This window comes from Cyclopterus lumpus, chromosome 1 (assembly GCF_009769545.1).
Source record: "Cyclopterus lumpus isolate fCycLum1 chromosome 1, fCycLum1.pri, whole genome shotgun sequence".
In the NCBI taxonomy this organism is placed as follows: domain Eukaryota; kingdom Metazoa; phylum Chordata; class Actinopteri; order Perciformes; family Cyclopteridae; genus Cyclopterus; species Cyclopterus lumpus.
The window spans coordinates 1,835,292-1,859,234 of record NC_046966.1 but is presented as its reverse complement, the minus strand read 5'-3'; the positions used below and the strand labels follow the sequence as shown (position 1 = coordinate 1,859,234).

Below are 23,943 nucleotides of genomic sequence, written 5' to 3'. Positions count from 1 at the left end.
TAAGTGGCATAATGTGACAAGCAGGTTTGGATGTCATGCATTTTTATTTCGCACACTATATATTATATAGTATATATAATATTATATTATATTCAACGATCTTATTGATATGATAATTTTACATCAACAGCTGTTTGCATCATGTCAGGATGATAGCAGTTGAATTGGATGTAACCTACATTTAATATAAAAACATGAGTAATATCACGTGAAATGTCATGTTGAATGTGTTTAGAACGAGTCTTATGAGGCGGAGGGCAGAACGTTTTTTTTCCCAGAAGCCTCCTCTCTCCTCGCTCCTGTTCTCCACATGGTGCATGTAAGCGATCATAAGATGCTCCATGGTGCCGGACGGCGAACAATTTCAAAGGGTCAAGCGAGTCTGGAAGACGCAGGGAAGCATAAGTTAGCATATTGGAAAACATCCACACATTCTCAAAACACCTTTAATTGCCTGTTTCTTTACAGCCACTGACTGCCTGCTCCTCGTAACCCCCCCCTGCCAGTCGAGGCCTTAACATCACAGCTGAGTGCAGCTGCTGCTCTGCATCCAGACTCCCAGTTCGTGTGCCTTTTATTTGGGCATCAACATTACGTTTATGGCGTATTGTCTAAACGAGCACTTGAAGCCGAACTAAACGCTTCAATTCCGTAAGACGGAGCGGAGAGAGTCGTGCATGCACAGAGAGGGCCAGACGTCTGTATAGAGGGAATCAGTTGTGTGAGACGTGGAAGTAAAATAAATAAGTCTGATAGATCTACACTCTACTGAGGACACCTTTCTATTTTGATTATAATGTTGGTTTATTTCAATAGATTTGATATATTACTTTAAAAACAGCTGGGTAGCTTGTGAATGTTCCCCTGGGGACCAGTCATATTTATTTAATAATATCATCATTTATTTACAGATTATGTTTCATATTGATGATCTGAAACAGAAAATAAATATACAATATATAAGCAGTTACATTGACAACCCTGAAGATTATTTTAAAAAAACAAACATCTGAAGCAAGAGATTGGCAAAAGAATTGCCTTTAACAGTTCATTTAAAGATGTTCAGCTCCTCCTGGTCCAAATGCTTGAGGCTTGAAAAAATGCTCTCATAACCAAACCGAAAGAGGGTACATATAAAGAGAGTGGGCCTTCAGTGGAAACAGTGGTTTTGCAGCAAAAGCGGAAGTCTGTCGTCTGTGAGACCATCATGTCACCGACATCAGGAACAGGAGGAAACAGCAATGAATTCAGACTCAAAGAGATGAAGCCCCGCTGGATTACAAGCATTCTTTTTGGTGAGTAATAAATGTAATAAAAGTCATCATTTTGGATAGAAAGTCCTCATAGGTGAGGAAAATTCTCGTTCCACTAGATGAAGTCAGACACATGAATGATTACAATGACTGTGGCACCTGGCCACAGTCTGCAGGGTAGCAGACCCACGGTGCTGTTTTATTTGCTTCTTTGGTCATTTCAAATGTTAAATGGGAGCAAAGTGAGGATCATTTAATAATAGTCATTGTTTCATTATATCGACAAAAGTGGAATACAATATAAAAAAACACGGGGAAGACAAATTATATCAGAATCAGAATCAGAAACTTTTTCATTAGCCAAGTAGGTTTACACCTACAAGGAACTTAGCGTGGTGGGTGGTGCAACATAGGACGTTAAACATAACAAACAACAAAAAGCAACAACAGTAGACAACAAATAAACAATCAACAAAGTGCAGACGAGACATAGAATAAAATGTACAGTGTAAGATCAGTGCAATTGTAAAGTGTATGTACAGTGTATGATGAAGTGCAATTGTAAAGTGTAAGTAATGTTACAGTTTTAGTAAGTGACATGTGTATTATTTAAGTGTCCTGGTATGTGCAGAGGAGTGACCGGTGGAAAATAGACCAAGGGAGGAAAGAGTCCAGGGGTAGTAAATAGATAGTCCAGGAGTGGTAAATAGACCAGGGGATGGAAGAGACAGTCAAGTCTGTGTAGGCGAACTGCAGGGGGTCCAGTATTGGATCGGTGAGGGTTTTGAGGAGTGCCAGGACCAGACGTTCAAAGGACTTCATGACCACAGAGGTCAGAGCGACGGGCCTGTAGTCATTTAGTCCCGTGATCCTGGGTTTTTTTGGGGACGGGGATGATGGTGGAGGCCTTGAAGCAGGCTGGACGTGGCATGTCTCCAGGGAGGTGTTGAAGATGTCCGTGAACACCGGAGACAGCTGGTCAGCACACAATGCCTCAAGGTAGAAGGGCAGACAGCGTCCGGACCGGCTCCTTTGCGGGGGGTTCTGTTTTTTAAAGAGCCTGTTAATGTCCCTGTCCAGAATAAGGAGGGAGAGGGGGGGGGGGGGGGGGGGGGGGGGGGGGGGGGGGGGGGGGGGGGGGGGGGGGGGGGGGGGGGGGGGGGGGGGGGGGGGGGGGGGGGGGGGGGGGGGGGGGGGGGGGGGGGGGGGGGGGGAGCTGAGAATGGTGGAACAAGGGCATAAGGGGGGGGCTGATGGTCTGTGGCTGGCTGATGGGGCTGGAGTCAGGACTGAACCATTGTCTTTCAAAACCTACAATAGAAGTTGTTCAGCTCGTCTGCCAGACTGATATCATTCATTCATGGAGTGGAGGGGTTTGACTTGTAATTGGTCATCTGTTTGAGACCCTTCCAAACAGAAGCCGAGTCACGTGCTGAGAGCTGTTTTCGTAGCTTCTCAGAGTGCAGGCGTTTAGCATCTCTCACCGCCTTGCTAAGCCTGTCCTTGGACTCTTTATACAAGACCTTGTCCCTACTCCTGAATGCTCCGTCCTTATGCAGTCGGAGCTGCCTGAGCTCTGCCGTAAACCAGGGTTTGTCGTTATTGTAACTCACCCTGGTGCTGGTTGGTACACAGCTGTCTTCACAGAAGCTGATATATGAGGTTACAGCCTCTGTGTACTCATCCAGGTCGTTGGAAGCAGTTCTGAAAACATTCCAGTCAGTGCAGTCCAAGCACGCCCGAAGATCATCCAGAGCTGCACTGGTCCACTTCTGGAGGATCACTGTGACATCGTTGTACCAGCCACAGTTGAAATAGAAACAGATTCCTCCTCCCTTCGCTTTGCCAGATAGCATCGTGTCCCGATCCGCTCTAAACAGCTGAAAGCCAGTCAGCTGGAACTCATATGGTGAAATATAGGTCAAAGAGTGAAGAAAAGAAAGAGATTTAAAACATGTTACTGAACATGTTTCACTGGTTAACTTGGGACACACTGGAATGAGTTACATATCTCAGGTATCTATTGTTCTTCATCCGGATGTGCGTGAGTAGAAATCCCTTCACGCGACAAGGAATCTTCCATTTTGAAACTGCCCTTGTGAATATAGAACATGCAGCCATTTATATTAGAGAAGGCGATCACGTCGGTTTGGATCCCTTCACCGAGAAAGAGAACTTCCTCTTGAAGTGAGTGGCATTTAGATTTGAGCACGTTGAGTGACCCTGTAACACAGGGTCACTCAACGAATTGCAGTTGTAGCACATTCGCTACACATTAAAGACAAAACTAAAGTAGCATTCGCTTCAGGAGGAATGTAAACGGCAGCAACAAAAACAGTTCTCTGGGCAGATAATATCCCCGACATCTTAACATAAAAACATTGGACATCAGGGTAACATGGTCCATCAACTTTGAGTCCACCTCCTCTTGTCCCACCGGAGTCCTGTTCTCTGTCCTGAAGTCCGCCTGTCAAGTGCAGCTTGATCCTGGATGAACCTCCTGATTGTGTTTTTTTTTCTTACGTAGCAAAATAGTAGGATAATCAGCATTTTGTTGTGCAGACGAGACCTGTTAACTTCAAGTTTCTATCATGTTTAATAGACTCTAGTACAGCTGGAAAACCTGTGACCCCAACACCACATATTCAGATCTAGGTGGTGCGGTGGTGGTCTCCCCTAGGGCCACACTGAAAACACAACAGTCCGATCCATCCCATTACCACTGAACCAAACACATGTTTGGAGTGCTGGATAATGAAGTTGATGCAATTCTAAACAAAACTTTGGTAATTACAGAGATGTTTCTTCACCCACAATATTCCATTGCTCATGAGATTCCCTCTCTATACATGCTTCATCCAGAGCAAGGGCCAAAGAAAGTACTCTAACTTGTTCCGACATCTCTACTAAAAACATAGCTGAAAAGATTCCGTCCCTCCAAAGCGATGGCAAGCCCTCAGCTGGGCAGCAGACAGCAAGCCAATCAGGATTGGCGTACATCCTGATGGGGCCAGATTGATGCCACAAACACAATCTCTTGGTCTCACTGGTATTTCACAAAAGATGGAAGGAATAACTTCAGCTTCATCTGCTTGCCCGTCCAATGTGGGGCTCGGTAAGCTCTCATCCCCATCTCCACTGGAAGCAGCGCGAGTGTTCAAGTGAGGCTTGCTGTCCAACAACATTCAATTCAGTTTTTTAATTATTGGGAAGTATAGTCAAGCATCAAGTGTTTATGTTGCTTTTTGCAAACCAACAAGAGATTAAACTTAACATTCTTTGGTAAAGTTGATGTTTTCTTTGCTCCACTGTAGGGTTTATTACCATGGCTGCTTTTTGGATGCTGTTGGTGCCTGCTGCTGAGGTCCAACATGTCCAGTACGGTTCAACAGTCACTCTTGGCTGTAACATCTCCTACCTTTACGACACAACGTGGCTTAGGCACAACCTTGATCTCACCCCGACTGTTGTCCTCTGCGCCAGTCTCAGAGACGGACAGCCAGTTAAAGGTAGTACATGATCTAAATGCTGCTTTGAACAAATATGGAACCATGAAAAACTGAGCTCTAAACACAACTGAGTTGAGGCTGGAGAGTGCATACTCAGAATGGAGTGTACTTGTAGATCTCTTTTCTAGTCTTCTGACCACTCAAAGCACTTTCACACTACACATCATCATTCACCCATTCACACACTGATGGCAGGGGCTACCATGCAAAGTGCCACCTGTCCATCCGGACTACCTAACCATTCACACACTGCAGGAATAAATCAGGGTTAAATATCTTGTGGAAGGACACATTGACAAGACCGTACTCTACCACTGAGCCACAGTACATAACACTATTGGCAAATCTGGTATGAAACTGGGGGTAGCAACCCCTACAACTAAGAACACAACTTGGAGTTTTGAGGGGGAGCCTTGGATAAATAGGAGCATATAACCTGACTCTTCATTGCTGCAGTCCTCAGGAGACACACAGGCATATTGTGAACGGTTGAGTTTGGAAGGATGGACAATTTTGCGAGTTCTAATTACAGAAAATGTAGTATTATTTGAAATGCTCTCAACAGACTACAACTTTTTTCCTCAGAGTTTCAGCTCAGCCCTCGTTTCTCAGTGGGGTTGATGAACCGATCTCTGGCGTTGAGGATCACTAGTGTTGAGGAGAGAGACCTGGGGCTGTACTACTGTGTTGCCAATGTGGACTCACGTTTAACAGTTGGGAGAGGAACCGTGCTTCAAGGTAAGAGAGTGTACTTTTGCATTGTGGTAACTAACTACACAGGCCTAGATGCAGGCCTTCTTGTAGGGATTACAATGGCCTTCCTCTATGCTGTTTCTCACACATGGCCGCAGCAGGCAGCTGAGCTCTTTATCTCCCAGGATAAAGGCTTTGGCCTGCACATCTTCTATGTGGGAACTTCAGATTGAAATGTATTGATCAAGTTCCGAAATTGCTGCACAGTCTAAATCAACAAAAAAGGGGATTGGCTTGGCTTGGCTCGACTCACCACAAGGGGGCCAGGGGATCTCCCCTCAATATATGAAACACAGAAATGTAACAATAATAATGCAAATAGGAGATGTATAGTGTCAGAGCACAGCCTTCAATCTCAGCCAAGTCTACAACACAAGACGTATCATAACATGCAGCATAATATACCCATAGGAGATAAAGAGCCGCTGCTTTCTGGAAAAGTGTGATTATGTGAGTACACGTGACGCTGGGTTTTCATTTAATGGACAATCGGCTCTCAAAAACATCTAGTATTTGTAATTTTGCTTAATTTTCGCTCTATGCATTTTCTCAATTTCATCTCCAGGTTCCTCTTGGTTTCTCTTTCCTGAATGGTACTGTGTGGTTGTTGGTTCTGCGCTGCTGATTATGGTGCTGGCTGTTTGCATCACCCACTGCAAAGCAAAGCCGAACGAGAGCAGGAGCAAGGAGACCTCAACTGCTGACAGCACCTGAAAAGACAACAACACCAATCGCAGCTAACATACTAGACCTTTTTCACAGGTGACATTTGAACATGTTCGAGCAGGAATTGCTCAGCTGTCGCTAATATCATTTATAAAGGCTCTAAAACAGCTGCATGCTTAATGATTTATATCAAACCTATGCTTTCCAATAATAATCTGATCCAACGGAGTGGAGAAAGTCTCTGTTTTTTCCAATGAATATTTCTCACTAAATGCTCACTGTACGAGACGTTGCCTGTCATTTCATCAGGGGGTGATTCTCTGACTGTACCAAGACTCATATTCAAAGGTTTGATTTGCAACTATAGGAGGAACGTCAAAAAGACCAGTAGCGCCCGAACAGGGACTTGAACCCTGGACCCTCAGATTAAAAGTCTGATGCTCTACCGACTGAGCTATCCGGGCACACAGTACTTCTTCTGGGCAGCCTCTGTGTACATTTACGTTACTTCAGTACTTAACCAGAATATAACTTAGCTCCCAATATAAAGTCTATGAGTACAATCACGCTAGTGTGCCTGGAAACTGAAAATCCAAGGGACCATCATTTTATTAAATACATGATATCTTCAAAAAACGTTTCGTCCCCGCCGACTCGATTTTGTCATCTGGGTGTACTGTTGCTCCTTACATAATGAGTGAAGTACTGCATACACTGCTGACTTGCTTAGATTATACCTGTCTGTATATGTATAATAATGTAAGGGTTTTCATTTATCAAGCATCGTCTCTGGCATTCTGATGGGTGACTTAAAAAATCTTTAAAGTAGACATACTTATTAGGAAAGGACACATGGATGGTCTCACAGTAGATTGCAAATGTAATAACTAAATGATGTCAACAATCTCAACATTTAGTTTTTTCTCTAATTTAATATAATAATATATATTATTAATAATAATAATATAAGAGTTATACATAATTATCATTATTATATTTAGCTAAAATTGATCGCTGGAGCCAACACGCTTGAAAACGCACAACTTTTACTTTGAAGGCGAGCTGTCTCTCTTTACGACTCTTGACTTCCTTGACTCAATATCCATTATTGAAGTTGGATAGTGAAACAAGCTGTGTTAGTGTGGCAGAACTGTTCATTCAATGCGACGATAAGACAGCAACCTGCGTTCACCGCGTGTAGGCAGCATCGGCTAAAGAAGGACAATCTCACAAATGTGCATTAGCACACCAATATGATTAGGTAATACCAAGTTACCATGCATTAAAATGTGTTTCATATTCATGGCGTTATGTTGTATTATTTTATAGTTCTCATGTTGGGCTAACTGTTCTGTATAATGTTCCTTCGAGATTTGATGTTATAAATTATTGTTTTAAAACTGAAACCTTCTACCACAACGTATGCCGCGGTATCCACAGCATAAAACAAAAAAGATGTGCAGGCCCCAGCGAGATTTGAACTCGCGACCCCTGGTTTACAAGACCAGTGCTCTAACCCCTGAGCTATGGAGCCAATGTTAAACACGGACGACGTCCTCTTTACTTAAATACCTGTAACTACAAATGAAAGAATGGATATATTTTGCTACACGTAGTTCCCAATAAGCGGACATTTCTCTGAACAGAAACAAGCCGGTAAAGAGGAAAATATGTAGAGCCTATTTCATGTTTATCGACTGTGACCTGCTTGCACAACGTTTGTGGGGTATTCCATTAATTCACCAGGTGGCAGCACGTCACCACAAATACAAGAGCCTCAGACCTGACGTCACTCTGCCAGCTGTCTGTCAGGGTATTTCAGTGGCTCAAGGAAAATAAATAAGAAAAAGTACTAATTAGAGCGTGACTTTAATCATATTCCGGTTTTCAGATGTACAGTGATGGCAGCTATCGATTACAGTGCAGTACATGTACACACGACGAACTAAATGATGTCCATCAGGTCAAACCAACGCATACGAGGCGACGGTGGTGAGCAGAAGGTCTTTGTTGACTGTGGTTCTATTGGTCTGTCGGCCATCCAATCACCACGAGGGTTTACCAGGCTCGGTGAGGGGCAGGAGCCGGCTGCTGCGCCCCCTCCTACTCTGCTTTTTGAGCTTCATACCAAGTTTCCCCACAGTAAGGCAAAGATAAACGCGCAAGGATAACGTCGGGATAAACATGGCAGAGTTCATTATTTCCGCGCATCATGGACGCACTATTTCCCTTGCGCGCCGACCCATTAGAGGGAGTCCACTTCCTCCCGTTTGATTACATAAAGGGCATTTTTTGGGCTTTGTGGAGGGCGAGAGGGAAAGAGCCATGGTGGACCCGAGAGGCCGAGAGGGTGGATGTACTTCATGAAGAGGTCTCCGGCGATCACGAAGTGTCCTGGACTCGGAGAGTGGACCCAGAAGTTCATATCAACAGGTGAGTGTTTAGCTTTCCTGTGCAGAGATGGAGGAGACTATGCTTTGTCGGACAGATAAACAAACGCGCGCGCGCGCGCGTGTGTGTGTGTGTGTGTGTGTGTGTGTGTATAGGCTGCAGCAGCATAACTTCAACTATTACAACGTGATTCCTAATTATAACACGTCGTATACACGTCACCCTGTAGTGTAAACGCCCGGTGCATAGGGACCCGGTTTTGATGTTACCCGGGTTCCTACTGAGGTTGCGCCGTGGGAAGTCGCTACTTTCTCAACACTACGCCTCAAACTACCGAGAAGAGCAAGCTGTGCAGTCTACTCCGTGCCGCCGCTCCACAATAAACGACGATAGATATTGTTTTTTTTACGTATTTATTTTACTCCACACCGTGGAGGATTTCCTCCCACCGAAGCAGGAATCCCACAAAACATCAAAAGGGCCGCCGCTGGAACAACACTGCTCGCCGGAAAAACTGTTGGCGTGTGTGCGGAGCGAGGACGAGCTCGTTCAGCGACAATACACGGGCCGCGTCCCCCGGCGGGGTGCTCTGCTGCGGGTGTAACCCCGTACCACCGTGTAATAACAACGGCAGCCGAGCAAGGGCCGGGATTTCCTCTCCGCTTGGCCCCGCGAGGAGCTCGGCCGTACGCAGAAGAATGTTTCGCCATCTCCTGGCGTTAGCTTCGCTACGGCTCCATGTAAGAAACACCATGGCTTTGTTTGAGCTTTTGGGTCGAGCAGTCGGTTTGTATTTTTTTTAAAGCAGGGCTTCCAGAAAGAGGTCGGTTCAAAACTCATGTCGGCATGGGGCAAAAGACAGCGCTGCGTGCATATATGCATGCTTTTTGGCCTCTGCTCCGTGCAGGCGTGCTTTATTCGGGCTAACAAATCCGCCTCTCGTCTCCGAGGGGCTCAGCAACGCTTCCAGCTAACAAATACCCTGCTGTTCCACCCCTCCTTCATGTTCCCTCCACAGGGCCAACAGTAACAACATGCTCCTGGCCTCCGTCGTTGTGGTGTGGGAATGGCTGAACGAACACGGTCGGTGGCGGCCCTACAGCCCCGCTGTCTCCCACCAGATAGAGGCGGCCATACGGAGCAGCGACCCTCGCGGAGGGAGCGTGGTCCTCGGCCAGGTGGACAGCCGTCTCTCGCCGTACATCATTGATCTTCAGTCCATGCACCAGTTCCGACAGGACACGGGTAAGACAGGGGAGGGTGCTGGGATTGATGGGGGAGATGCGCACGTGTGCGCGTTTTTATTGAGTGTTCAGGGCCATACAACTAGTACCAGGGTGCGAGGCTTTACGTGGGACCGTGGCACCTCCATGCAAACCGTCCTTCTTTGACATCCTTGTTTGCTACCCATTGTGGTTGCTCGGCTTGTGACCAACCTGCATGCCTCGGGTCATCGTTGACCCCAAACCACACCACCGCGTAAATACTTCCGCTGTGTGGCTCCTTACAACGCGAAGGCTAATCCGTTCCGCGTGGACCCCTCACAGGAAATGAGATGCAGCCAAGGCGACCTTGCTGGGGACAACTCTCATTTCTAAAGGCACAACTTTGTTGTCAAAGAGGTAGCACTCGCTTTAAGTTACTAGGACAGGTCTCTAAAACGGCTCAGTGGCATGAGAAGGTGGTGATCGTTTAAACAAACAAGTGTCAGGTTTGAGAGAGAAATATGTTTTTGTCTGATCTACAGTGTATCAGCATGGTTTCCTGGTGTGCCAACAGTCAGCACTTATGGAAACAAAGCCCAGTTCTGACCAGAACACATTGCTATGGTGTTTGATTGTTAGAGATGTGGGGGCCCCTTTTTATGCTCACCTTTGGAGCCCATCTTTGAGCCTTCAAGTAACATTGGAGTGACAAGTCCCCGCAATAGACTCATGCAGATATGTTGCGGAGAAAAAGAGTTTTCTCCTCCGTACTAAGCAGAAACTAGCAGCACGGTGGTTTGATAGTTTTCTCTGGGCAGGAAAAAGATACAATGCATCCAGGTCAGTGTGTCTTGTAATACGTTCCTTGTGTGCAGATAAGGTCAATTGAAAATGGGGTCTGTGATCACAAGCCTAGTTGCATGCAGGGCCATGTTGGTGTGGCAGTATGAGAAAACAGTAGCACAACAACAGGTGGGCGCCTCACGATGCTAGCCAGAAGGGTGATGTTGATCCCTTTGATGATTGTTTATCACAGGCATTATTTGATTGTAGGGTCGACATTGCCTTTTCACATTTAGATGAACAAAGATTGACAAATCGTTGCATTTCCGCTGAACAAGTAATACGCACTTTATTACTCTTCCACTCTGGACTGCAGTAGCAACCTTCAGGCTTTTCACAGGCTGCTGCTGGCATCACAGCCCCCCAAAACATCTTGGTGGTTTAGGAAGTGCCTGATTTGATATGGAATTTTTTTTTACCCACATCCACCAATATTATTGCAGATCTTCTAGATAAATATTAATCTGTGATGCTGTTATTTAGTGTCTACCCCCGATAAACCTGTCTATTGATTTGCTCTGTAAACTCTTGTACAGATTCAGCTCCTTTTGAAAGTCAAGAGTGGGACTTCGGTCGGTCAGAAACAGAGAGAATGTGAGTGTGCAAGTGTGCATGCATGTATTTGGTGGCTGTGTTGGGTTAAAATTCAACAATATGATGGTGTGGAGCAGCTGCCAAAGACCATCACACCACTGGGTTAGCTGCATTCTTTAGCTCTTATCCACACACACACTCACACAGCAGCTGCACACTACTGACACGAAGAAACAGAGAGAGACCTTGATTCAGTGGAAAGAATGGAATATTTCAAGGCCCGATGAGCAGAGAGTTCACTTGGGTTGTTCTCCCTCTGTACCCCCCCTCTTCTCTCCTTCTCTCTCTCCCTCCCCCATCTCTGTGGGGTCTGTCACTCTCACTCCCCCTTCCTCTCCTTCTCTCTTGTACAAGTATTTAGTTTCGTCAATAGGCAAAAGTCCCAAGGGCCTTTAGGTTTTGGCCTGGAAATGGGAGAGATAGAAAGATTGGAGTGTGTGTTTGTGCGGTAGGGGGATGGACACATAGTGGGAGTGGTGGTTGCAGAAGGAGTGAGATAATTGGGGGGAGTCTGTATTCTCTCTCGCTCCCCCTCTCTCCTTCTTTCGCTCTTCCACCATTGTTCAGATTTTGTCGAACAGATGTGAGTTCTCCATCGTGGCTGTGCGACACAGAAGCAGAGCAGACCTCAGAGGCAGTGGGGGGAGGGTCGTTGCTACAAGTTCAGTGAAGGGGGAGATGGAGGGGAGGAAGACAGACAAACAGACAGAGAAGAGAGCAGTCAGCAGTGGGCTCTGATGACCATTTCCACTCCCTTATCCCATCTGTTATTCTGACCGAAGAGGTGCACTGTACAAAAAAGAGCAACGACATAGCGACGAGACTTCTCGAGTAAAATCTGGTTCATCACATAGGCTTCCATTCTAAAATATCCCTGTGACCTTTTATGCACCTGACACAAATGCGTTCAGCTCCTCGTGTTGGAGGAGGACGTGTTGCCGTGTCAGAGAAGCGGTTCAGTAGTGAGTGGGTCACACGGCTGCACAGGTCATGTCATATCAGAGCTCAACTTCTCAGGGGGCTCTCGGATCTTTCTCATGCTGCGTTCACACCAAACGCGTCGCGAATATTCGCAACGCTTTACTCGCGTGAGTTTAGTCGCCCGACAAGTTGTGTTCATTCGCGTGCTGTGTTCACACCAAATGCGCGAGTGGATCCCATGCAAAGGCAATGCACAGACGCGAAAAGGGGGCGTGGCTTATCTCTGTGGCTTGTCTCCGTAAAAACAATTATAACTTCCGCCATCCACCATGAAATAAATAACCACTATTTCTACTCTATACTTGTTCTGGAAATACCACAAACGTCGGAACATCAGACGCCCTCGTATTTGGGTTCATAACATCATCCGTCGCCGCACACAGCTCTGTGAATTTCACCGTCTTCTCCAGGAACTGCGTCTGGATGACTGCCGCTTCCAGCGCTACTTCAGGCTAACCTGTAGTTGTATTAAAGAGCTCGGGGTGTCCGCAAACCGCTACGATGAGAGTGTCCTCCATTTTTTTCTGATTCAACAACGGCAGGACAATGATAATACATTTATTTATATAGCACCTTTAAAAACAGGGTTTACAAAGTGCTCTACATAGAAGCAAGGCAAAACATAACATCAATACAAGTAAACATTTCAGAAAATACATGAGGCAAAGGAGACAATACCATATAGGCAATGAACACAATAGAGGAATAGAAAATTACAAATACAAAATAAAACAGAACAGACAAACTAAAATAGGGAAACCAAAGAACTGCATAAAAGGACGACATCTTGGAGTGTACCAGTCCGGTTTTGGGGAGTGGAGTCAGCAGGAAGAGTAGAGGGTGGTGGGGGAGCTGTAACAGGTCCTAATTTCGTTGCCACCAGCTCGCTCTTGGGGACTGTTGTTGTGATGACGAGCTGCAGCGATGCGCTCAGCCGACCAGAGGGAGGGGATGGAAAGCGTGGAGCGATGAGGCCAGGAGCAAACAAACCCTCCGCGGGAGGCTCCGTGGATGCAACGGGGCCGTGAAGGAGTCCGAGCGCCCTGACGAAAAAAATAACTGAACTAGTTCATTTTTTGGAGCTGTGAACTTAGTTCAAAATTTTGAATTATGAACTATGAACTGAACTAGTTCATTTTAAAATATGTGAACTATGAACTGAACTAGTTCATGTAGAAAGTGAACTTTCCCAACACTGTTTGTCATTACCTAGCATATTGATTACTTGGTAAACTGAAGCCATGTTAATTTTTATACCAAGTTTATTTGTATACAGTAGACTAACTTTTTACAGCAGTGAGGAGGACGTTGATGAGGTCCAGTAAGAAAGCATTTAGACCTGAAAGGATTCAGGGAAAAACACCCACAAAAAAAATTGGGTTGGGGGGTGGTGATTATAGGGAATACACCTTTTTTATTTATTTATGTTTTTGTTGTTCCATGAAAGAATAAAGTTCTACTCACAAAATGTCAAAAATGTCATTTTTAAAAGTTGTATTATAAATATTTGCATGCATGTCTGCTTATGACAAGGTAAATACAGTTAAATTACCCCAACATTTCCAGTTTATTATTGAATATTCCCGGAATTTTGAAACCCTGATATCAAATAATAACCCCAAATATAGTGAGAGAACAGCACAACAGAGCAGAATAACACGCCTATTTTGATCATTGGTATATGAAGAAATTATATGAATCTTACTGATCTTTATTCTGTTGCAGTAAGGAATCACATAAGCCTCAGTGTGCACTGACTGGTTCCACCACTCAACATCGAGCTCACTCAAAGCCTCGCTGTAAACAAGTAGTTAACATGTTATTAAAATGTAGTTAACTTCAGGGCAACTTTAACTTTACCTGGTCTCTCTCTCTCTCTCTCTCTCTCTCTTTTTCTGTCTCTAGTCTGTACTGTAACCTGTAGTCTGTTATGTGTGTGTGTGTGTGTGTGTAGGGGTTACTTTTTGTAAAAGCCACCTTGGCTTAACTGATCTGAGGGATGCACCGATGCCAGTACCAATAGCAGTAGCGTTTCTCTGGTCACACACTGTGCTCAAGAACTCATAAAACTACCCCTATACTACCGCACCCGATACCACAGCAACGGCAACCTCTCATCAGCTGAGGCACCGGTCCTCGAGTCCAGCCACCAGAGAGAGCTGTGGTGGTGTGTGCATTGCTTTCCCACTAAGTCACTGGTCACTGTAGCGCTAGATGACACCGCTAGTGTTTGTGATGATGAGTATCAAGTTATCAGTAACTTTACAGCTGTGAACGTAGCAGTGTGTATGTGTGTGTACACTTTATCAGTCAATGAATATATGCTACAACTCCTCAAGTCCTAAGTTCCCGTCTCGTGCTCGTCAGCAGGCTGATGAGTAAGGTGAAAGGGTCCACCTTAAGCTCTGGCCCAGGCACACTTAAGGTGGACCAGCTTTTCTCCTTTTAGTGACAAGCCGCTTCTCTGAGATCAAAATAATGGTTAAACCGTTAATTAATAACGTCCCCACCGCAAATAACTATGAAATAACACAAAGTTCATGTTAAGATGTCAGCAATGTGGCTCATAATTCTAACAGTATATGTTAGATGTTTATATAACCCCCTACTATAACATGGGCGTTTTTACATTAGTTTTTCATTAACCAGGAGTTGGGAGGGGGCTTCAGACAATGGAAGGAGGGGCTTCACTTGAAATGATGTTGGACACTGTGAGCAGAGTACCTCTCTCTTATTTCATGTCACTTTTAAAAGCGGCTGTGTCGTCAGTTTCTTTGAGGCATCTTTTTTCACTGCTCCTGCAGCATGTTGCTCCTCTCGTTCCAGCTGCTCCTGCTGAAGGAGACACATTCCCAGACCCCCAAAATGCCCTGGGGCGTTAGGGTCATTGTGGAGGAGGGGAGAAGTGACATGGGTTGGATGGGGGGGGGGGGTAATTGTGTTGACAACAGAGCTGGAGGGACATTAACATCGACGACATTTACATGGGGAGGAGTCAGGTCATGACAGGAAAACCACATTTGTCGGTCTGCAGGTAGCTCCCACTGGGTGTATGGCGGCCATAATAAGAGCTGTAAGACTGAATATCTATTAATACAGCATTCAATTCAAATGCTGGCAGTTTTACACTATTGAATGGAGTCATATGGCAGATTCACAGAGTATATTCAAACTGGAGAAGGACATGTAGTACTTTCATCAGGTGGCATGTAGGGGTGTGAACCTTGATCATGGAGTCTGTTTCTCTTTTACGTGGTGCCGTGAACTCATCTCACAGAGCAGGCGATGCCTGCTGATCTATCTGACCACTTGTATGACTCCAAAGAGACAGTGAGATCATGTAGATGTTTTATCAGTTCGTCATAGAGAAATGATGTTACTTTAGTTATCACATGTACCATTACATCATTTACATTAATGATTGAGAGACTTTTGGATGCATTCTGACTGTAACGGTTAGGGTCTCTTCTTCTTTTGTTGCGACGCCTCCGCTTCTTGTCCCCACCTGATCTGTCTCTTTCTTACGTCTGCCACCCTCCTCTCTGCTCGTCTCCCTCACACTCTGTGAAGCTGAAAATTGACTCTGAGCCCAGAACTCGGGGGATTGGACTCTTTCAAGGTGAGATAAAGTAGAGACAAAGACGGAGCGAGAGCTGAAGGGAGGAGGAGAGCGCGGACGATGTAGAGAGGATGAGACAGCTAAAAACAATCTACATGAAATAGGGAGCTGAGGTCAGGAGGAAGATTAAAGTGACTGTGAGAACCAGATGAAAGTGAAAGGGCAGAAGGACGGGTTGTTGCATTGTTAAAAAAGTAGTAACCTACTTTTCCATACAGCTGTAACTAAAATATGAGTTATCATCTTTCACGTCATGAATGGCTAGCGGACTGGGCTCAGATACATAAATCACAGGAAGATAGAGGGAAGGAAACCAGAGGAGGGAAGGGGAAGAAGTGGAGGAGGTGTTGTGTATCTTGTATGTTGCGTGTCGGGGGGGGGGGGGGTCACTCACTGCCTGCTCTGCAATACACAGTGAGTGGACACATATCTCACTGTTACGTATTGTTGTGTCATCATCCAGCCCACTGTGGTTATGGATGACAACACATCACCTCAGAGTCCCTTTAAACACGGAAACCACACCAGGCACATTCTTACATCTGGAAAACACTGATCAGGCGCACACACACACACACACACAGTGTCTGATGACTCTCATGTGAAGAGGTTTAGAGGGGCTCACAGGGAGGCGAAGAGATAAGATGGAACAAAAGAAAGACAGAAGTAATGCCAAATAATTCTTTTATATAAATAATGTAATTCAAATGTCGTAAATTCCCCAACTTTATTTAAAGTGCAAGGATGAACACTTTAAAAAAAACTTTTGTGGATTTACAAACACCTGAATAGCTGTTTCATCTAAGCATATTTTTTTTTTTACTGCCACTACTTAGAATGGATGCAGCTCTGATCTGTGTGTCCAACCAACAGAACATTATAGGTACATGTTTCTGAGAGAGGATCGATGATTCACAGGGCTGGAGCCAGACCAGGAGGAGGAGGAGATGTCGTGGACTAAGTCATCAGCTTTTGACAGACTCAGAATCATTAATTCCTTGCTGATGACACATTCAATTCAATTCAATTCAGTTTATTTTGTATAGCCCAATATCACAAATTACAAATTTGCCTCAGAGGGCTTTACAATCTGTACACATACGACATCCCTGTCCCAGGATCTCACATCGAATCAGGAAAAACTCCCCAAAAATAACCTTTGACAGGGAAAAAAGGGAAGAAACCTTCAGGAGAGCAACAGAGGAGGATCCCTCTCCTCGGATGGACAGAAGCAATAGATGTCATGTGTACAGAATGAACAGCATTTACAAAGTTACATAAACACATTACATGAATATGACAATGTATTAATGGAACTCCAATCCATGAAACAGAAGGAGGTAGAGAGGAGGGGGCGGGGCATCAGCAGGGCCAACGCGGGAGGCCGGCTCACCAGGCATCAGACACCTCCAGGTCCAATGGACCCTCTGAGACGTGAAGTCACAACGACTCCGGGGAGGAAGCAGAGTTAATAAGGTGCAATGGAGAGATGTAAATTCATCCATAAGGAGAGAGAGAAGATGAGATAGGTGCTCAGTGTATCCTAAAACATCCCCCAGCAGCCTATAAGCCTATAGCAGCATATCAAGGGGCTCGACCAGGGCAAACCTGATTCAGCCCTAACTATAAGCACTATCAAACAGGAAAGTCTTAAGTCTATTCTTGAATGAGGTGACTGTGTCTGCCTCCCGGACTGAAAGTGGAAGCTGGTTCCATAAAAGAGGAGCTTGATAACTGAAGGCTCTTGCTCCCATCCTACTTTTTAGGACTCTAGGAACCACAAGTAGCCCCGCATTTAGTGAGCGCAGCTCTCTAGTGGGGCAATATGGTACTACAAGCTCTTTAAGATATGATGGGGCATCACCAATCAAGGCTTTGTAGGTGAGGAGAAGAATTTTAAATGTGATTCTTGATTTTACAGGGAGCCAGTGCAGCGCAGCTAATACAGGAGTAATGTGATCTCTTTTCTTAGTTTTTATGAGTACACAAGCTGCAGCATTCTCGATCAACTGGAGGGATTTAAGAGACTTATTAGAGCAGCCTGATAATAAGGAGTTGCAGTAATCTAGTCTGGAAGTAACAAACGCGTGAACCAGCTTTTCTGCATCTTTTTGAGACAAGATGTGCCTGATTTTTGAAATGTTACGTAGATGAAAAAATGCAATCCTTGAGATTTGCTTAACGTGGGAGTTAAAGGACAAGTCTCGGTCAAAGATAACGCCGAGATTCTTTACAGTGGTGTTGGATGCCAGGGAAATGCCATCTACAGAAACCACATCACCAGATAATTGATCTCTGAGGTGTTCAGGGCCCAGTAAAATAACTTCAGTTTTGTCTGAGTTTAACATCAGGAAGTTGCAGGTCATCCATGTTTTTATGTCTTTAAGACATTCTTGAATTTTAGCGAGCTAGTTGGTCTCCTCTGGTTTGATCGATAGATATAATTGAGTATCGTCTGCATAGCAATGAAAGTTTATGCAGTGTTTCCTGATAATATTGCCCAAAGGAAGCATATATAAGGTAAATGAAATTGGTCCAAGCACAGAACCTTGTGGAACTCCGTGATTAACGTTGGTGGTCATTGAGGCTTCATGGTTTACAAATACAAATTGAGATCGATCTGATAAATAGGATTTAAACCAACTTAGTGCGGTACCTGAAATGCCAATCGACTGATCCAGTCTCTGTAATAGGATGTCATGATCAATGGTGTCGAACGCAGCACTAAGGTCTAATAATACCAGTACAGAGTCCTTTATCTGATGCAATTAGGAGGTCATTTGTAATTTTCACCAGTGCTGTCTCTGTGCTGTGGTGTTTTCTAAATCCTGACTGAAACTCCTCAAATAAACTATTCTGATGTAGGAAGTCGCACAACTGATTTGCGACTACTTTCTCAAGGATCTTAGAGAGGAAGGGAAGGTTAGAGATTGGTCTGTAGTTAGCCAACACCACTGGATTAAGAGTGGGCTTTTTCAGGAGAGGTTTAATTACAGCTACTTTGAAGGAATGTGGTACATGGCCTGTTAGCAAAGACACATTAACAATATCCAGCAGAGAGGTGCCAATTAAAGGCAACACGTCTTTAAGCAGACTCGTTGGGATGGGGTCTAAGAGACAGGTAGACGGTTTAGAAGTAGAAACCATTGAGGACAATTGGTCTAGGTTAATGGGAGAAAAGCTATCCAAATATACACCAGGGCATAGAGCCGTTTCCAAGGCCACTCCTCTTGATGACAGATCGGCAGTAGTTAAGGGCAAGAGAGCATCAATCTTGCCTCTAATAGTTAAAATCTTTTCATTGAAGAAGTTCATGAAGTCATTACTACTGAGGTCTATAGGAATACACGGCTCCACAGAGCTGTGACTCTCTGTCAGCCTGGCTACAGTGCTAAAGAGAACCCTGGGGTTGTTCTTATTTTTCTCTATTACTGATGAGTAATAGGCTGCTCTGGCATTACGGAGAGCCTTTTTATATGTTTTAAGACTATCTCGCCAAACTAAGCGTGATTCTTCCAGATTGGTGGAACGCCATATACTTTCGAGCTTTCGTGAAGTTTGCTTTAGGTCGCGGGTCTGAGGGTTATACCAGGGAGCAAACCTCCTTTGCCTCACTGTCTTTTTCTTCAGTGGGGCTATCGAGTCTAGTGTCATTCTCAGTGAGCCTGTAGCCCTATCGACAATATGATCAATCTGGGACGGACTAAAGTTAGCACAGGAGTCCTCCGTCACATTGAGACGTGGTATTGAATCAAATGCAGAAGGAATTTTTTCTTTAAATTTAGCTACAGCACTGTCAGTTAGACATCTGGTGTAGAAACTTTTGACTAACGGTGTATACTCCGGGAGTATAAACTCAAAAGTTATGAGGTAATGGTCTGACAGAAGAGGGTTCTGTGGGAAGACCTCCAACTGTCCTGACATGTAGCCGTGAAGAAGAGGGCTTTCTATTCATGTCAGACAGAAAGGAACACCTCATCAGTATATACGTACAAGTGTTAGGAAGAGAACGCAGAAGGAGGGAAAAAGAGGGTGAGAACTCCTGATGGGCAGGTGCACCTTAGCCCCGGCATCAGAATGACAAGTAGTGTTAAAGCGCTTTGAGTGGACCAGACTATACATGTACAGGTCCATTTACCATTTACTCCCACCCTCTCTCTCTTCCTCCTCACTCCCATCCTCTTTCTTCCTCCTCACTCCCGTCCTCTCTCTTCCTCTTCACTCCCATCGTCTTTCTTCCTCCTCACTCTCGTCCTCTCTCTTCCTCCTCACTCCCGTCCTCTCTCTTCCTCTTCACTCCCGTCCTCTTTCTTCCTCCTCACTCCCGTCCTCTTTCTTCCTCCTCACTCCCATCCTCTCTCTTCCTCCTCACTCCCATCCTCTCTCTTCCTCCTCACTCTTGTCCTCTCTCTTCCTCCTCACTCCCATCCTCTCTCTTCCTTCTCAATCCCGTCCTCTTTCTTCCTCCTCACTCCCGTCCTCTCTCTTCCTCTTCACTCCCGTCCTCTTTCTTCCTCCTCACTCTCGTCCTCTCTCTTCCTCCTCTCTTTCTTCCTCCTCACTCCTGTCCTCTCTCTTCCTCTTCACTCCCGTCCTCTTTCTTCCTCCTCACTCTCGTCCTCTCTCTTCCTCCTCACTCCCATCCTCTCTTCCTCCTCAATCCCGTCCTCTTTCTTCCTCCTCACTCCCGTCCTCTTTCTTCCTCCTCACTCCCGTCCTCTTTCTTCCTCCTCACTCCCATCCTCTCTTCCTCCTCACTCTCGTCCTCTCTCTTCCTCCTCACTCCCATCCTCTCTCTTCCTTCTCAATCCCTTCCTCTTTCTTCCTCCTCACTCTTGTCCTCTCTCTTCCTCTTCACTCCCGTCCTCTTTCTTCCTCCTCACTCTCGTCCTCTCTCTTCCTCCTCACTCCCGTCCTCTTTCTTCCTCCTCACTCCTGTCCTCTCTCTTCCTCTTCACTCCCGTCCTCTTTCTTCCTCCTCACTCTCGTCCTCTCTCTTCCTCCTCACTCCCATCCTCTCTTCCTCCTCAATCCCGTCCTCTTTCTTCCTCCTCACTCCTGTCCTCTCTCTTCCTCCTCACTCCTGTCCTCTCTCTTGTTCCTCACTCCTCTCCTTTCTCTTCCTCTTCCTCCTCAGTCCTGTCCTCTCTCTTCCTCTTCACTCCTGTCCTTTCTCACTCTCTTCCTCTTGTTCCTCACTCCCATCCTCCCTTTAACAGAACCCTCCCACGGCTTTGACTCTGCTTCCTCCGCCTTTGGTGTGAGAATCAGTTCTCATCTTTCAGTTGTCTGTGTTTTATGTCCCTTTCATTTTTATTGTGACACTTTTAACCTTGACAAAGCCTCACATACATCACGTGAGTTCAGCCTTCCCTCAGCCCTCATCGTTCTGTTGCTCGTCTTTACGGAATGGAGCTTGACCGTTTCACAATGTAACTCAAGGACGCTTCTTCAAATGCGAGGTAACTTTAGCCGTTAGCAGGACGTACGGATAGGTCAGCGAGTGACACTTGTTGTGTTAAATGAGTCCATATGATATATGATCTGATATTGGATAAGATTTAGGCTGGATGGCTGAGTTAACGGCCACGATGTTGCATGTTCTGTGGCGGACACATGCAGGTCTGTGATGTAAAGAGTGAGACTTGCTGGTGCTTTGTAGACACATGCAGCCCTTCCAAATAGTTGTGTCCAAAACACCTGCGTTAATGGCATCCCTGCACCACTTGTGTGTCAAGAATGGGGCCGACAGACAGAGAGGAAGAGGAAGTGGAAGTGCTGGCTTATCGCGGAGGCTGAATTTTCTCACAGAGGCTGAGGGTTTCATGAGTGAGAGGAGCACAAACACCCTCCTGCATAAAGCATGACCCGACTCGCCTGCTGGTCTCTCTGCTGGTCACTCGGCAGTGTGTGTGTGTGTGTATGTGTGTGTATCATGTGTATCATGTGTGCTTGTGCAGGGAGGGGTCGGTGGTAAAGAGAACAATGAGGACCAGATGGCCGGTCTCTTTCTCCACCTGCCTCAGGCCTCTTTGTCCTCTCTCTTTCTCTCTCTCTCTCTCTCTCTCTCTCTTTCTCTCTCTCTCTCTCTCTCATACATTTCACTCAATTGAATGACTCACTTCACAAACGCATATAGCCCATATATCTTCACCACACACAGCAGCACGGTGGGGCCACATCCAGATGGGCTGCGCTTGACCGACGTGTGAAAGCAGAAGCAGGCCTTGTGTTGATCCGGGTGCGGTGCTCTTGGGAGAGCAGCACTATTGATATGTCTGCTCTACTGCTGTGTGCAACACATGGACAGATATGTACAGAGTATTTGTGCAGCCCCTCAGCTGTAACTGCCAGAGCCACTAACACACAGCTGCAGAGTCCTAGTGACTTTGTAGACGTGGGGCACACCTAGGGCTGTCGGGACAAACCGGTTCTGCCGTAACCGCGGTTATATAAATCACGGTTCATAACCGTGAGGACAACTAAGGTGTGCTGACGAGTCTCACGGGACACGTCTGCATGCGCTGAAATCTTCTTTCCAATGCAGCTAAAACTATTTACTTGGAGTGTGTGTGTGTGTGTGTGTTGTACACGATCTTAGGTAATGCACTGACGGAGGTCAAGCTAGGGCATGGGGATTGCTAGCGGGCATATTATATGTATCTAACATACAGTATATAACGCTTGCCTACATTGGTCGAACGGAGGAGTGTCACTTAGGACGTTACTCTGCTTTCGCCAACAGGAAGGTTTCACACTGCGGACCACTTCAGGTCCTCGTCTCTCTGGTGTCCAACCCAAGTGTGAGCCTGAAGGACATGTCCCCTTTCATTAATATGCCTGTTTCTTGTAGAATGACTGATTAAACAACCAACAAAGTTTGGGAGCAGGACTAATAATGTATCTTAATAAAGCCAACTAGCTTGCAAACAGGAGCCAGCTTGTAGCCCCTCCCCCATAGTGCTGACAGTGATGTCAGGGCGGCCTCAGTTCACAGACAGTTCACTAGGAACAATGTTTACTGGCTATGTTAGCCTTTTGCACAGCCCCCAACTTACTTGCTTACTGTTTACACTGACACTTGTTCACTGACTACTGGCTATGTTGGCCCTCTGCACAACCTCTGGTGTCTTCGTTGAGGGAACTGCAGACATAAACTAGACAGTTGATTATTCTCTGTCTGTCTGTCCCACCAAACAAATGCAGCCTCCCTCCATTCAATCCTGGGCCTTTTGATGCCACTCTGCCAATATCACCTCTTTGTACTTGTCTCTCTATCACTCACTCTCAAACACACACACACTCACATATATGTCTTCCTTGTCCTGGCATGAACTGAATAGCCTGATACGCAGGGAGATGTAGGTGGTTTCTGGTTGGTTGGTTTCGGGACCCTCCTCCCACCCTCTCCCCGATGCGGTCGGTTTTTAAGACTATTTCGCAAGTTACTGAACAGGACAACCAAACTAGAAACATAGAAGGCATCAGCACCAGCTCTGTTCTCAAGGTCCACACTTTAAATGTGAAAATCTGTTACGTTTCCTACATGACTCACAAAACGGAGAGAAAGCCGACAGAAGGTTTTTCTGTGCGTTCCTTTGGTTTTAAAATCAAAAGCTGAAATTGGTGCATTGGCCTATTCTCCACTGTGCCGTTAGTCTTTGCCTCCAACACTCCAGGTATTGGCTGTTTTTCTGCAGGCATCCCAGCATTGACCCGTCTGATCCGCTGCAGCCCAACAGGAGATTGAGAGATAATCCCGAGATCACATGACAATAATCCAGAGATCACATGACAATAGGAAAGGCTGTTTCCAAATCTCTACCGTCACAGCGCACCAGAATACAACATTGCAAAATGTGTCGAATGGAAACACAACTTGTGTTGCTTGTTTGTCTAAAGCTCCTGGCGTATATTCACGATGTAGCTCTTAACCCTTTATGATGCCCAACACTGTCCTTGTGGTCATCTCATCTGGACCAAGGACTATTCATTTCATTTATATTATATTAGTGTTACCTTTAGTTCTCGCTCTCTGTCTCTTGGCTTTATTTTCTTAAATTATCAGTTTTTTTCCCAGTTCGATATTATGAAATTGTAATTGTTGCGTTCGCCATGTTTCAATTTTG

General features: G+C 45.5%; 1 protein-coding gene and 2 non-coding genes across 4 annotated transcripts in view; 1 reads left to right on the top strand and 2 right to left on the bottom strand.

Annotated features, from left to right (window-relative positions):
- Positions 1-6,572: 6,572 nt before the first annotated feature.
- trnak-uuu lies at positions 6,573-6,645 on the bottom strand. Its single transcript has one exon. It is a non-coding gene; the product is annotated as a tRNA-Lys (tRNA).
- Positions 6,646-7,642: 997 nt separating this feature from the next.
- trnat-ugu lies at positions 7,643-7,715 on the bottom strand. Its single transcript has one exon. It is a non-coding gene; the product is annotated as a tRNA-Thr (tRNA).
- Positions 7,716-7,977: 262 nt separating this feature from the next.
- Positions 7,978-23,943, top strand: part of LOC117734284 (E3 ubiquitin-protein ligase DTX1-like) — a 32,378-nt gene continuing 16,412 nt past the window's right edge. Inside the window, exons 1-2 of one of the 2 annotated variants that reach the window (XM_034538425.1) lie at positions 7,978-8,614; positions 9,591-9,817. In XM_034538425.1, coding sequence (XP_034394316.1) covers positions 8,394-8,614; positions 9,591-9,817 — 448 coding nt within the window. In that variant the 5' untranslated portion in view covers positions 7,978-8,393. Of the gene's footprint in view, positions 8,615-8,779; positions 9,313-9,590; positions 9,818-23,943 lie in introns of those variants that run through there. The other variant, XM_034538426.1, reaches the window with a different exon arrangement.